Genomic DNA, 13,794 nt, shown 5'->3' on the forward strand with positions numbered 1-13,794 from the left:
AATGACATCACATTAGTAAAAGATATTACAGAACAAGTAGTGCAACCTCACATTTATTATGTAACCCGTCAAAATTTCCATCAAAAATGAAAACACAAAAATGTATTCCTATTTAGAAAAATGGAGAGAGACATCTATTTACAAATGATGATGATGATGAATATCATTACTTCCACAATTCTCAAAAATCGTAGAAGAAAAAATATTTCCACATAGATTTAAGTGACAACCAATATGTCTAGAGAAAAATAGACCACCTCGCTGATTCAAAAAGCAAAGGACAATATATATATAAAACTTTGCCACTGTAATAATATATGTGTGTGTGTGTGGGGGGGGGGTGGCCTGTTTAGTTTTTGTTTTTCTTCAGGTACACTGTGTCCCGTGTGCATAAACAATACAGATGCACAAACCTCCATGCAGATTTAGTAATGGAAATCCATTTTGGATGGTAAAAACATCACGTTTTCCTTCTGAAGATATCTGTTTTGGCCCCCGTGCACACTCTGATCCACGTGCGTTGTACCCGCGTGGTGCTGATGCTGGAGTATGTTGATTGATGCGGCAGCATCATCGCAACGTGCTCGTTCAGAGGATGTTTCGATGTGTCGGTATGCGTCAGAGGGGAAGGCGGGGGTGCAGCTTCTTGCTCTTTTGTGTAGCATGCGGGGAGATCGTGGGGTGGGGTGTGGGGGCTAAGTCACAAGGTTTGGGACTGTTGCATGGAAGCCGAACCACACGCACGAGAAACACGTGCAGTGGGCGGGCCTCGGTGGACAAGCTGCACGTGGCTTTGACGAGCACACAGACTGACTTCAGTCTGTTGCCGCATCTGCAGGAGACAACGTCAGCATGGCTGTGGAGATGGAGCCCTCGGAGTAAGAACAATTTTGAACTCATACTTCATTGCTAAATGAAGCCACTTAATTAGTAACACATTTAAATTTTTAATGCATTATTCAGAAGTGTTATTAGCACTATGTTGATGTTCCATTTCAGCTGCAGCCACACATTTTCTTGATTCATGAATACCAGACTCATTTGGTTCATTAATTATACTGTATGTGGTGAATGATTTTGCATACTGAATGTATGTTATTTTACATGCATGTGCCTGTGGAACGAAAGCACCGTCCTCTTTAGATATGCGTTTGATGGACCATAATTACATTTCATTTGCTTCCTTTGGGGAAAAGTGCTCTTGCGGTTTTTCTTACGAGGGGTTAAAGCGGTTTAATGAGCACCGTTGGCTTCAGAGAGAACATCAGCATCACTAGCTGGCAACATGTGATCCACGTGTAAGAATGCACAGGGGGTGCAAGTCTCAAGATACAATCTATATTGCTCTTCCATTTATCATTTAAAAAGTATTATTATTATTATTATTATTATTATTATTATTATTATTATTATTATTGTTGTTGGTCTTGTTTTTGTTGTTTGACCACATGCACATCGAAAACAAGTTCTGTATTCAATATATCCTGCCTTGACATGTAACGATAAAAATGTTCGGCTATGATGGAGACAGTTGATACTATTTTAGCAATGTGCTTATTGTTGCGGATGGATGCAGCGGGAACTGATCGGTGGTGTTCTGTTTTTTGTTTTGTTTTAGATTTTTTCTTTTACATCAGTGAAACCTGAAAACCAAACTAATGAACATATTGTTAAATTAATAACATTAATAATGGACAACATTATCTTTTTAAAACGAGAATATTTGAATCAGCACATGTATTGAATATGATTTTATTGTGAACATAAATTAATGAACGTGAACATATCAACAACAAAACAAGCACAAAGTATGACTGAAAAACATGCAAGTATCAAGACTATATAATAATCACAATAATGACAATGTACCATACACTGAACACTCAAAGCGCACCCAATGGTGACTTCATTCATGCACTCGCACATTCACACTCTCCTGGTGGTCAAAGAGGTATGAAGCTACAGCTGCTCTGGGGCAGGCTGGAGGAAGCGTGGACGCTAGTGTACGCCTAAAGGCCCCTCTGACCAACACCAAACATTCACGCCGAATACCATTGTGAGCGGCGGTTGAAGTGTCTTGCCCAAGGACACAACGAGACATGACTCGACCAGAGCGAGATTCGAATAGTGGACCCTCGGGTTACTGGATGACACACTCTTACTCTGAATACGACGCGGCCCATGGGGTCAACTTGAAGTTTCGACATGGATTTTGTCTCTTCTTTTCTCTCTGCAGTGTCATTCGCCTGATAATGCAATACCTAAAGGAAAACAACCTCTACAGAACCTTGACCACGTTACAGGAAGAAACAACTGTCTCGCTCAACACTGTGGAGAGCATCGACAGCTTCATCGCAGACATCCAACAAGGCCACTGGGACTCGGTTTTGCTCGCAATTGAATCTCTCAAATTGCCCGACAACACACTTATTGACCTCTACGAACAGGTGACTTGGGCTTTTCCTTAGCCTTTTGTGATATCGATAGTCAGTCAAAAATAACAATTGAACCACAACCTTTCACTCTGTAACTCATTGATATCATGTCGAAATATAAGGTTTACGGTGCTAAATTGCATTGTGACATAAATGCAATGGATGTGTTAATGTTTGGTTTTAATATATATTATCCAAGATTTATTCACTTAATGATATGTTTAAATGATTGTGGTGTTTGCTGTTGAGAACTGTTTGGCATCAGTAATAGTCCCAACATGTTAAACGGCTCTCAATAGGATGCAGAGCAGTTCTACAGCATGGCAAATCAATCTTTTCTCCAATAATTAATATGATGCTAAATCAATCCATCTCCAGTAGTCTCCAATGAAGTACCTAGTTCTCAGTCCTGGATTTAAAAACAGGCAGGCAAGGGACATGGTGCAAGAATATCATGTGAGTTACTTTCTGGGGCTGCTGTAACTTCTTTGAAAATGTTGGTAGTAAAATTATTATTATTAGTATTATCCACAGCTATACTGATGACCTTGTAGCTAATTTGTTCGAAACTTTGACTCATTAGTAACAATAGTTTTTACCCTTTCGAATCCAAATTTTGACCCACCGTGCTGGGTCAAATCCTCAACCCAATGCTAGCTTAAGAGTGTGTAGTGATGATGTTGTATAATCTCCTACAAAAATTGCCCCAACAGGTTGTAATGGAGCTGATTGAAATGAGGGAGGTGGGCGCTGCCCGCTCACTCCTCAGACAAACCGACCCGATGATTATGTTGAAGCAAACTCAGCCTGAGAGGTACACCCACCTGGAACACCTGCTCACACTCTCCTACTTTGACCCACGTGAGGTGAGACGGAATCAAGATTCTTGCAATGAAACAGGTCAAAATTGTTTGGATAAAATGACACCATGGTCCCCCTTCCACTGCAGGCGTACCCAAAAGGCAGCAGCAAGGAAAAGCGACGTCGGGCCATCGCAGCGGAGCTGGTGAGGGAGGTCAGTGTGGTGCCTCCATCACGCCTCATGGGCCTCCTGGAACAAGTCGGTGTAAGTTTCCAAAATCATTATCTGACACTACGGTACAATTAATACACGCTATGTGCAAAAAGTTAGGCAAAGTTGGCTTATGGGTAACCTATCACGATGAGCCTCAAATGCACTATAATCTTTCCAGGAAAGCTTAATTTGACCTTGTCTTAACTTTTGAATGCACATTGTCAACTGTAATGAAACTTTTTGCGCAACTCTCAAATGGTAAAATTCACAGGTGCTTTTCCTTTCTGGACTCTTCCAGTCTCTATGCATTATTATTATTATGATGATTAGTATTTTTTGCCTGCTGCCGATGACATTTGATGACATGTGATGCCCTAATACATGGGTGGGAAAACTACGGCCCGCGTTGCGAAGTTGCAGAACAGTGGGGCGGGGGTCTTTTCGACCACCTAGGACCTCTGTATCACAACCCATCTGCAGCAATGCACAGACTAAAATAGGTCATCAACAACAATGTTGTCATTTTAAAAAAGTATATTAATACAGTACCCTCATGCTTTTGTTCTGTTGATGTTTGATATGGACTGTCAACAAATGCAGTTTTTTTTAATGTACCAAAGCTCGTGCTGACCCGGCCCTTCTGTCAAATTTTAAAAGTCAATGCGGCCCCCGAGCCAAAAAGTTTGCCCACCCATGCCCTAATATCAGTAGCCACTTCCCTCTAAGAACATCCTGTTTGAAGCCTCGCAATGTCGAGGTTCTGTTCAAAAATTCTTAGCGGTCATCTTGGTGTCATAATGTCAAACTCTGAACCGCATGACCCATTTCAGCCAGAAAAGGTATCAGTCTATTCATGGATCAAAGACCTTTTGTACATTTAGCCATTCGGCTCCTTGTTAGAGAACAGCAAGATTTGCAAAAAGTCCTGAAGCCTTTCATGCCCCCTCTTACCTGATGCCATGAGAAGCTGTCCGCTCTAGTAACTGCGGTCCCTGAAAGGGTTAAAAACTGAACAAGTAGAAATGTGCGTTGAAATATTTCAGTATTCAATTCAATATCCCTATTTTTTGTTTGCTTCACAATTTGAGCCTAACACAACCAATATTTCATTTGCTACACTCAACAATTGGATGATGTTGCTGTTTTTAGTCACTCAGGCTGAACTCCCCGGAGAGCCTCTCACCCGATATGACCATTGAGAGCCCAAGCCCAAAGGACACACATGCAGAGAAAGAGACTTATCCAACCCAACTGTACCGTCACATTAAGGTAAACAACATCGTACATACGTATACTCGACATGTCCATTCGATTCAGATACAGTAAAAATGGGTCTTCCAACTGTAAAGCCATGATGTGTACTTTGGAAATGAATATGCAGTTTGGACGTCGGTCCCACGTGGAATGTGCCCGTTTCTCGCCCGATGGCAAGTATTTAATCTCCGGCTCGGTGGATGGCCTCATTGAAGTATGGAACTTTCACACAGGCAACATAAGCAAGGTAAACGACAAGGTGACGCTGTAGGTTAGATGCTGTACATGAAAAACATATACACACAATCTTTCCTCTTTTCTGTGTGTGTGTTTGATTCAGGATTTAAAGTACCAGGCCCAAGACAGCTTCATGATGATGGATGACGCTGTGTTGTGTATGTGCTTCAGCCAGGATTCAGATCTACTCGCCACCGGGGCTCAGAATGGAAAAATAAAGGTACAGCCATCGATCAAGTATTGTCTAAAAATACAAAGTATAAAACGTCACAACTTAAAAGCAAATAAATCAATGACTAACCTTGAAGCTGAACCAAAGTATATCAGCAGAATTACTCAGATTTTTCTCACCCTGCTCACATCACACCACTTTTTGGCCGGGAGGAATGAGATCACAGTTGCCCCCGGTTACAACACAGTTGCAGAATTCGGACTCAATGTCCCCCCCTCAGTGTCATCTCGTGGTGCCATGGCCCCTACATTCTCCCGTGTTTCTCGTACCTTTAATTGTTCTTTGCTTCAATTACTGGATCCAATATATACTGCAATTTAGAATCTCGGTGCATACAAACAAGCAAACAAAAATGTCACAGATAGTCTATACTGTTCACGCAAATATTGATGATCTTGTCATAATTTACTGACCATTATACTTAGTGAGTTTGAAATCTGTGCTTGTTTCGGTAAACACAAAGCTAACACTGTATTCTGTTACGTGAATGATTGTAATGTGGAAATACAATTTGATTGTGCCTTCTGCCATCAAGTGGAGGAGCATTTATTTATTCTTTCTGTCACTATACGTCGCTGGCACGGATAGATAAAAAAAAACATACAATATTTGTTGTCAATAAATGTTGTCTGACCAAATCAGTGGAATTATATAATCGCACAACCTGATGATCTCTTATCGAACAGCAGTTGGGAGTCGCTGATTTATGTCATTGCTCAAGCAAGGTAAAAATGGAGCCATGTCAAAACATTTGAATTAACAGCGGAGCAATAGGTACATTATGTTTTGTGCTGTATATTGGATCATACGTGTATTGCAATCAGGGCAAAAACTACTTCGCAATCAGACACACAGCAGGTACCTCTTTAGTGTTTTACGGACTGCGTTTATGTAACCCTTTTGTGTGCGTGTTTGTGTGTGAGGTGTGGAAGATCCAGAGCGGCCTGTGCCTGCGCAGGTTTGAGCACGCGCACAACCAAGGTGTGACCTGTCTTGGTTTCTCCGAGGACAGCAACCAAATCCTAAGTGCATCTTTTGACCAAACCATCAGGTGGGTTACTTCATTTACTTTCAACCAAGAAAACTTGACCCAAATCATTTCCAAGCACTCCACAGTCTCACGAATAATATCAGCTCTATTTCAGTTTTTTTCATTTAGTTTTAAGCCCAGTTGTTGGCCAACAAAGTATTTTTCTCCCAGGTAGGTGGATATTCTGCCATATTTTCAGCAAAGCTCCTGGTCCCAAGGTGACGCTTAACTTCAGTTAACTTACTTTAATAGTTAGATCAGCCGATACAGACAGCTCTGCTTGACATAAAAATGACACCCGTTTTTTGCCACTTAATCGGAAGTCCCATTTAAGATTTTTTTTCGTTCAAAACAAAATAAAGACAATCTTTTTGACTGATTAAAATTATTTATATTAATTATTAAATTTAATTATTTTATTATTATTTTTAAAATTGGTGATTTTTTTCTGTAGTTCACATAACAAATATGTTCCTAAGTTTTATAATAGCACATCAAAACAGTCTTTCTAGACATCACTTACCAAAAAGAATTTTAAAAATAATTTCAAAAATAAAGGCAATCTTATTTATTTGACATATTTAATTCTTAATGTTGTGATGGCAAAATACAACACTTATAATGCACATTGTTTAAAAATACTGTATACCGATTACATTTGAGGATGTACTGCAGTCACGCACTGAAGTGGGACTTTGAATACGTACCGCCCTGCGATTGTTGTTTTTTTTTTTTAACATAGTGTTATTGAAGCTGTCTGGGTATAACTGTTGACAGCACAGAATGTGCAACACATCTTAATATTTTTGTTTTTAGCTGACACAAACCCAAAATTGCCCATGCTGTTTATGGAGACATGAGTCATCAATCCGTGCAAACGATGATGTCACCGTCTCAGATGGAAATGTTCATTTGAATACTCCACCAATGCATGTGTTCATGTTACATAACGACCAACATGTGCGCAGCTGTAGCGGAATCTCTACAGTGCCACCTGGTGGTCCCAAACCAAATCATGACATTTCCCTGTTCTATAATGTATACCGGTAGTTATTTTTTTGTGTGACTTTATTGAATACTGTACTAGTGTTAGGAATCAAGTGGACTCCTCTATTATAGATATATATTTTTGATCAATTAAGTCATTGATTATAATGGCTGAAAAGAGTGTGCTATTTAATTGAGCCTCATTTTTGTATTCACTGCTGCCTCTTGCACGTATAGTATAATTAATCACAGCAGCCTGTGGTAATAAATGGTACTTTTCTCTCAGACGCACGCACACACACACACACACACACACACACACACGCACACAAAGAAGCTCCATCACAATGTCATAATGAAGAAGTCGGATATTTCTAATTCGGTCTCCAGGCAGGGGATGTGGACTGAGCCTCACCCCTGTTGCCAGCACATGAGCCTGCGTGGGGGCAGCTGAGACTGCATGTGCTCAGGAACAACATTGCCACGTGCACCACCATGTGCTATTCCTTGAGTCGCAATTTTCTGTAAACATAGGCAGGACACAGTGAATCGATGTGCGCTTTTTGTCACCGCCCAATTCATCATTCTGCCAGAGCTAAAAATAACTCCCTGCTCAGCAACACGTTTTGTCTGCTCTTCAGAAAAACAAAATCCCTTCTTGAGTTCAAGAATCATCTTAGTTGTTCGTTGTTTCCTTTTGTTTGTTCATCGATGTGATTATGTCATCCTCAGGATCCATGAGCTGCGTTCGGGCCAAACACTGAAGGAGTTAAATGGACATCAATCTTTTGTAAATGATGCATCTTTCACTCAAGATGGATTTCACATTATCAGCGCATCATCGGATGGTACCGTTAAGGTACAGTGATCAACTGAGACACGATGGCAACTTGTAGTTTTGGACTGTGAAATGCAATGGTAAAAAAGAAAAAAACATTTTAAGTAGGCCTACAGAATAAAATTCAATGTTCTTTACTCCATTAGTCTGATGTAGTTTCATGTCAGCACAACTCGTGCTGCAGTTATTTCACACATCACACTTCTGCCCAGCCACCTATTTATGCCCACCCCACATCAAGCCCACTTTATGACAATAACTAATTCTGTGAATGGAAAACTATTATTTTATTGCAAACAGTATTATTAATGGGTAGCTATGGGACAAAAAAATGGATACAAATCAGTTGACACAACAGTTGAAATTGGCCAGCACAAAGTAGTGGTTAGTGCCTGTCTCAGAGTCAGAGTGTTTGCTGTTGCTGGCCCCTCTCTCTGACTTAGATTTGTTCTTGATTTTACTGCTTGGTGCTTTCTACCGCCTTTATTACCAATTCGTCTTACTGTTTATTGTGTATGTTAAATCGCTCCATGTACAGCACTTTGTATGCAGCGATGGCTGTTTGAAAGTGCTCTATAAATACTGTTGACTTGACTTGACTTGACTTCCGTGTTTTCTTGAGTGGAGTTTGCATGTTTTCCCTGTGCTTGTGTGGGTGTCACGTTCCTTCCAACAAATCCGTGACAAATGATCATTCTGATTGACAGTTACCGTAGCTAAAAAAGCTTTTTACTTAGATTTCTTCCTGCGGGGTGACTATCGGAAATTTCAGGAAAATAATAATTTTCCGGAACAGCTGGTGTATTTCTGGGCCGGCCCTGGGCTTGTACGTGTCTTTTTCTGGCTACCCCGTAGTGAGACTTAATTTCACTATGGCCACCCCACGAACAAAGTTTTGGCTTTGCCCCTGTAGACAGGAACTATTACCCACACCAAATTGTCTCCAACCCACGTTTTCTCCAACCTGTTAGAATAGAATGCAATTACTAATTTGTCAATGTGGCTCCAAAATCTGTTTCAAGTGCCTCCTTGTAATCTGGGATGTCGAGAATTATTGGATTGATGCCTCATTGTTAAAATGAATGACGATGCATCTGACAATAAAACGTCTTCTTGGCTGATTATTGTTCTGTGTGTGTGTTTTAGATTTGGAACAGCAAAACTTGTGAATGCATCCACACGTTTAAATCTGTGACACGGGCTCTGGATGTCCCAGTGAACAGCGTGATCGCTCTTCCCCAAAATCCACAGCTCTTTGTGGTTTGCAACCATTCCAGCACAGTTGTTGTCATGAACACGCAGGGTCAGGTGAGAGGGATCAAATGACAGGTACAAACGGTTCTCCACATTGAGTCAAGTCACCATGTCTACGTGTGGAGGGAAATTAAGTGGACATACAATGTAGCATCTGAAAATGTTCACAGTTAACACGTGACATACAGTAATATACACACATAAAATCCAGCTTTTCAATTGACACTGGTCAACAAATTATTTTTTTTAAATCAGAGGTGCAAGTAAACTTTAGATGATTTTTTTTTTTGCATTGATTCAGAATCTGCCCTTGTTTTTCTATAGCACTATTTCTATATCAGTTTTTCATAATAATAATCATCATCATCATATTAAAAATAATCATGAGTAATATAGCAACAAATATAGTGATACTTATGATTACGGTTTGAATCTAGCAATTGGTAGATTTTTTTTCCTGAAACGTCAGCACTACATACGGCAGCATGGTGAACGACTGGTTAGCAATTCCGCATCACAGTGCAGAAATGCACGGTTCGATTCCAGCTCCAGCCTTTCTGTGTGCACTTTGCATGTTCTCTCCGTGCCTGCTTGGGTACTCGGGTTTCCTCCCACATTCCAAAAACATGCATGGCGGGTTAATGGAACACTCGAAATTGTCCCTTGGTGTGAGTGTGAGCGCGAATGGTTGTTCGTCTATGTGTGCCCTGCAACGGACAGTTCAGGGTGTACCCCGCCTGCAGCCCAAAGACAGCTGGAATAGGCTCCACCACGCCCGCGACCCTCTTGAGGAGAAACGGATTAGAAAATTGATGGATGGATGGATGGATGGAGGGTGGACATCTCCAAATAAATTACAACTCACGGTCTTTCCTTGGAATTTTTCTTTTTTACGAAGAGTATTTGAGTTGTTTTGCTTGGTTTCTTTTCAGACTGTCAAGACATTTAGAGCAGATAGAAAGTCAGGAGCAAAGTTTGTGTGCAGCACAGTGTCCCCACGAGGCGAGTGGATTTACTGTGTCGGAGAGGACTTGGTGCTTTACTGCTTCAACTACATGACAGCAAGGCTGGAGAAAACTCTGACGGTAGGCTCTGCGGAGAATACTCGTTCATTATCAAAAGCCCGCAGGGAGATGTATGAAGAATGTAATTTGCTAGAATTTAGGTTGCCACCGTTATGTAAGAATTTGAGAAGTCTAACAAGAGTATAATGAAGGCGGCTCGAGGAGAATGCGCTGATGAGCTTTTGTCCCCACCGCAGGTTCACGAGAAAGATGTAATTGGCATCACTCACCACCCGCATGAGAATCTAATTGCTACTTACAGCGAGGACGGCCTCCTGAGGCTGTGGAAGCCTTAGATTGACGATCGACTTCGGGCGTGGAGCGCCTCACATCCCAATGTGTAATAAATACTGAATCAAGATACTACACAAACCAGATATGAACAACTTTTTCGCAATGAATTCTCGTCGAGCAAACTAAAGGTGTTTATACATATGCATTCTTTAGCAGACCACACACCAAACCATCGTGATGCACAGATATACTAGAATTCTTTAGAAACTGCATGTGAATGCCGAGAAATGGCGGCGTACTGGTTCACATAGCTGATTGTTAAGCTGCTGGTTTGGGCCTACCCAGTAACTGACTGGCCTTTCGGCTGAACGTGACAGCATACAGGAAATGGACGAGTGGATACAAATGAAGGCAAACAAACGGGAAAATAGAGAATATTTTAGGATTATAATGCTGGTTACCACATCACAGTATATCGTCGCAATTTCATGATAACATGTACAAGTCGATATGGCGCCAACATTCACATAAAATTGGGATTACCGGTAGATTGGATTGGATACAACTTTATTATCAAATATGCTGTATGTGTTATCCAACCATGACATTCAGGTCATCATGCAGTCAGTATTCAAACAATAATAGCGTTGTCAAAAGGAGTTTATCGTGAGCTGCAATATCAAATTAAAGGAACCTTGATTGGCAGCTGTCTAAAAATTTGTTTAATCCTCTGCACCTCTGTATGTGACAGAAAGGAGCAGGAGAAAGTTAAAATGAATATTCTGGGTGCAGGTTGCCAAGCTGACAACAAGCCAATGAAAATGGATTAAAGCCTTCGGTGAAAGCTCTTTCTAGTAATCAGGTCTTATTTTTTAAACAGATGGGGGTTTTTCCCCTACGTATTGACATTTTTGGTCGTATTGTGTACAGTATGTGAATGTCAATCTAGGTCCTTAAATACTGTAGCCTACTTCCATGTGGTTCCAACTTTACCAGCAAAGTTTAAGCTCCTTAATTTTCATCTCTTGTGTATTTATATATGAGAATGCATGATAGTGAACTGTTGTGAAAATACAGTATTCTTTTTACAAAACAATGCCGGTTCTTTGTTTGACCGTGAACAAACAGCATCAGGGGTATAGCATATATATCTGTCAACCTTTTTGTTTCTAACACACTTTTGTAAATGTTTTTTTTCTATCCGTTTTTCTTCAGTCTTGTCTGTTTCTGCATGCTACCTCAATGCCAAGTATCGCTCAAATAGAGCTATTTTAACATTTGCATGACAACAACACTAAAGTCTCAGTGAAGCTCCAGTGACGGACGTTGTATGAATTGTACCGTTAATATGACGTCACATTACTCTTGCGTGGTCCAAAGCGCTCTCAGCAATGTAAAGGTGCAAATTATATGAATGTTGTATGTCCCACGGTACTGCCAGTCACCCGTCACTGTTTTTCTGTATATATTATGTCATACAATGCGTGTACATGTACTACTGCTTGCCACCGTCAGAAATGATTCTCAGTAAAATTCCCAAAACCTTTATAGAGTTGTTCGTGTTTGTGTGCATAACTATTTACATGGTATTTTAATACAGAGGCAAATGAGACGAAGCAGGTATCATTCATTGCTCGGTATTTCTTCTATACATATATTTTTATACGCAACAGCTGTCAAGGTTTTTTTTAATCTCAGGTTTCACCCGAGCGAGCACATGCAGGAGTGTCTCATCTTTCATCGTGGCTTTAGTGCCATCTAGTGGTTAGATCATCACCGGTGTCACCAGGTAGCCATTTGACACTTCTAAAGATTTCTCTTTTTTATGTGCGTTGTTGGTGTTCTTTAAAAAAATAGAAAAAAGAGGTACACCTTTTGTTGCTATACATTATAAAAATCACTCCGAGACTGGTGTAAATTTGGTAATAATATTTGGGTCGGGGGGGGGGGGGGGGGGACAAATATAATAGGTCAAAAGTCAGCATTGGAGCATATGACCAAATGATGGCGTTCATGGGGAAAAGACATCGGGAGAAACCAGGATGAGGAGATTTTTTTTACCCCAACTAATTTGAGCAAACTGGTTGTCCTTCACATTATCAGCACCCAAGAAGTAATTAAGTCAGAGGTTGGTGACCCGATGCTCTAGCATTAATTTGTAGAGGCATCCGGCCACTCGGGGGCTTGAAATTGTACTGCTTTGGATTTGCTATATCATCGCATATTAAAAGGAAAACTTGCTGTTACGGAAATATATGACTCAAGAAAAGTTGAAAAAAATACAGAGCATGTCTTACATAACGTTAGATTTACTGTATTGTTTATTTTTGTTTTAATCAATAAATGAAAACATACAGGCATCTACCAGATGAAAAATGAACATATTTTTTTCCCAAATCAATGTCCTTTGTGAAAATAGATATTAAATGGCATGCCCATCTTCTTACTCGCCCAGTACATGTAAGTTTTGTATATGTAGTTCTGCTCATTATTGCTGGTATTAAACGCTCTTGAAAGTTGTGTAACTCTTAGCGTAGCACAAATCTAGAAAATTACATTACATCAAAGTATGAATCTCTATACTGACCAGCTTTTAAAATGCCCTCACCAGGACTTTTCAGAATTTTGAATTAGATCAGAATTAGTTTCAAAGCAAATTTCCCAAGTTTATTTCAAGACTTCTTCAAAACGATTTCCATTGGGGGCGGCCCGGTAGTCCAGTGGTTAGCGCGCCGGTTTCCTCCCACATTCCAAAAACATGCATGGCAGTGCAGAGGTACCGGATTCGATTCCATCTCTGGCCTACCTGTGTGGAGTTTGCATGTTCTCCCCGGGCCTGCATGGGTTTTCTCCGGGTGCTCCGGTTTCCTCCCACGTTCCAAAAACATGCGTGGCAGGCTGATTGAACACTCTAAATTGTCCCTAGGTGTGAGTGTGGATGGTTGTTTGTCTCTGTGTGCCCTGCGATTGGCTGGCAACTGATTCAGGGTGTCCCCCACCTACTGCCCGAAGACGGCTGGGATAGGCTCCAGCGCCCCCCGCGACCCTAGTGAGGATCAAGCGGTTCGGAAAATGGATGGATGGAATTCCATTGGATGGTTTGCTACAGGTGTGGAGTGTGCACGTCGCAAGATGACTCCTCTTTCTTCGATTTGTTTTGCAGCTGTTAAAGTGAAGGCCTCTCTTTGCCTCTAATGTTGTGACACATACGTTA

General features: G+C 40.8%; 1 protein-coding gene across 1 annotated transcript; it reads left to right on the forward strand.

Moving 5' to 3' along the window:
* The first annotated feature begins 724 nt into the window (after positions 1 to 724).
* LOC127613749 (WD40 repeat-containing protein SMU1-like) lies at positions 725 to 12,128 on the forward strand. Its single transcript, XM_052084979.1, has 12 exons — positions 725 to 878; positions 2,237 to 2,447; positions 3,149 to 3,301; positions 3,385 to 3,501; positions 4,600 to 4,719; positions 4,832 to 4,951; positions 5,045 to 5,161; positions 6,097 to 6,224; positions 7,923 to 8,049; positions 9,175 to 9,336; positions 10,215 to 10,367; positions 10,544 to 12,128. The coding sequence occupies exons 1-12, from the start codon at positions 853 to 855 to the stop codon at positions 10,640 to 10,642; spliced, it is 1,533 nt and encodes a 510-aa protein (XP_051940939.1). The 5' UTR covers positions 725 to 852; the 3' UTR covers positions 10,643 to 12,128.
* Positions 12,129 to 13,794: the final 1,666 nt, after the last annotated feature.

The sequence above is a fragment of the Hippocampus zosterae genome, chromosome 13 (genome assembly GCF_025434085.1).
Source record: "Hippocampus zosterae strain Florida chromosome 13, ASM2543408v3, whole genome shotgun sequence".
Lineage (NCBI taxonomy): Eukaryota > Metazoa > Chordata > Actinopteri > Syngnathiformes > Syngnathidae > Hippocampus > Hippocampus zosterae.

Coding starts and splice junctions, on each gene's coding strand:
- LOC127613749 (XM_052084979.1), top strand. CDS start 853: ATGGCTGTGGAGATGGAGCCCTCGGA. Junction 879..2,236: donor GTGGAGATGGAGCCCTCGGA/GTAAGAACAATT, acceptor TTCTCTCTGCAG/TGTCATTCGCCTGATAATGC. Junction 4,720..4,831: donor AACTGTACCGTCACATTAAG/GTAAACAACATC, acceptor ATGAATATGCAG/TTTGGACGTCGGTCCCACGT.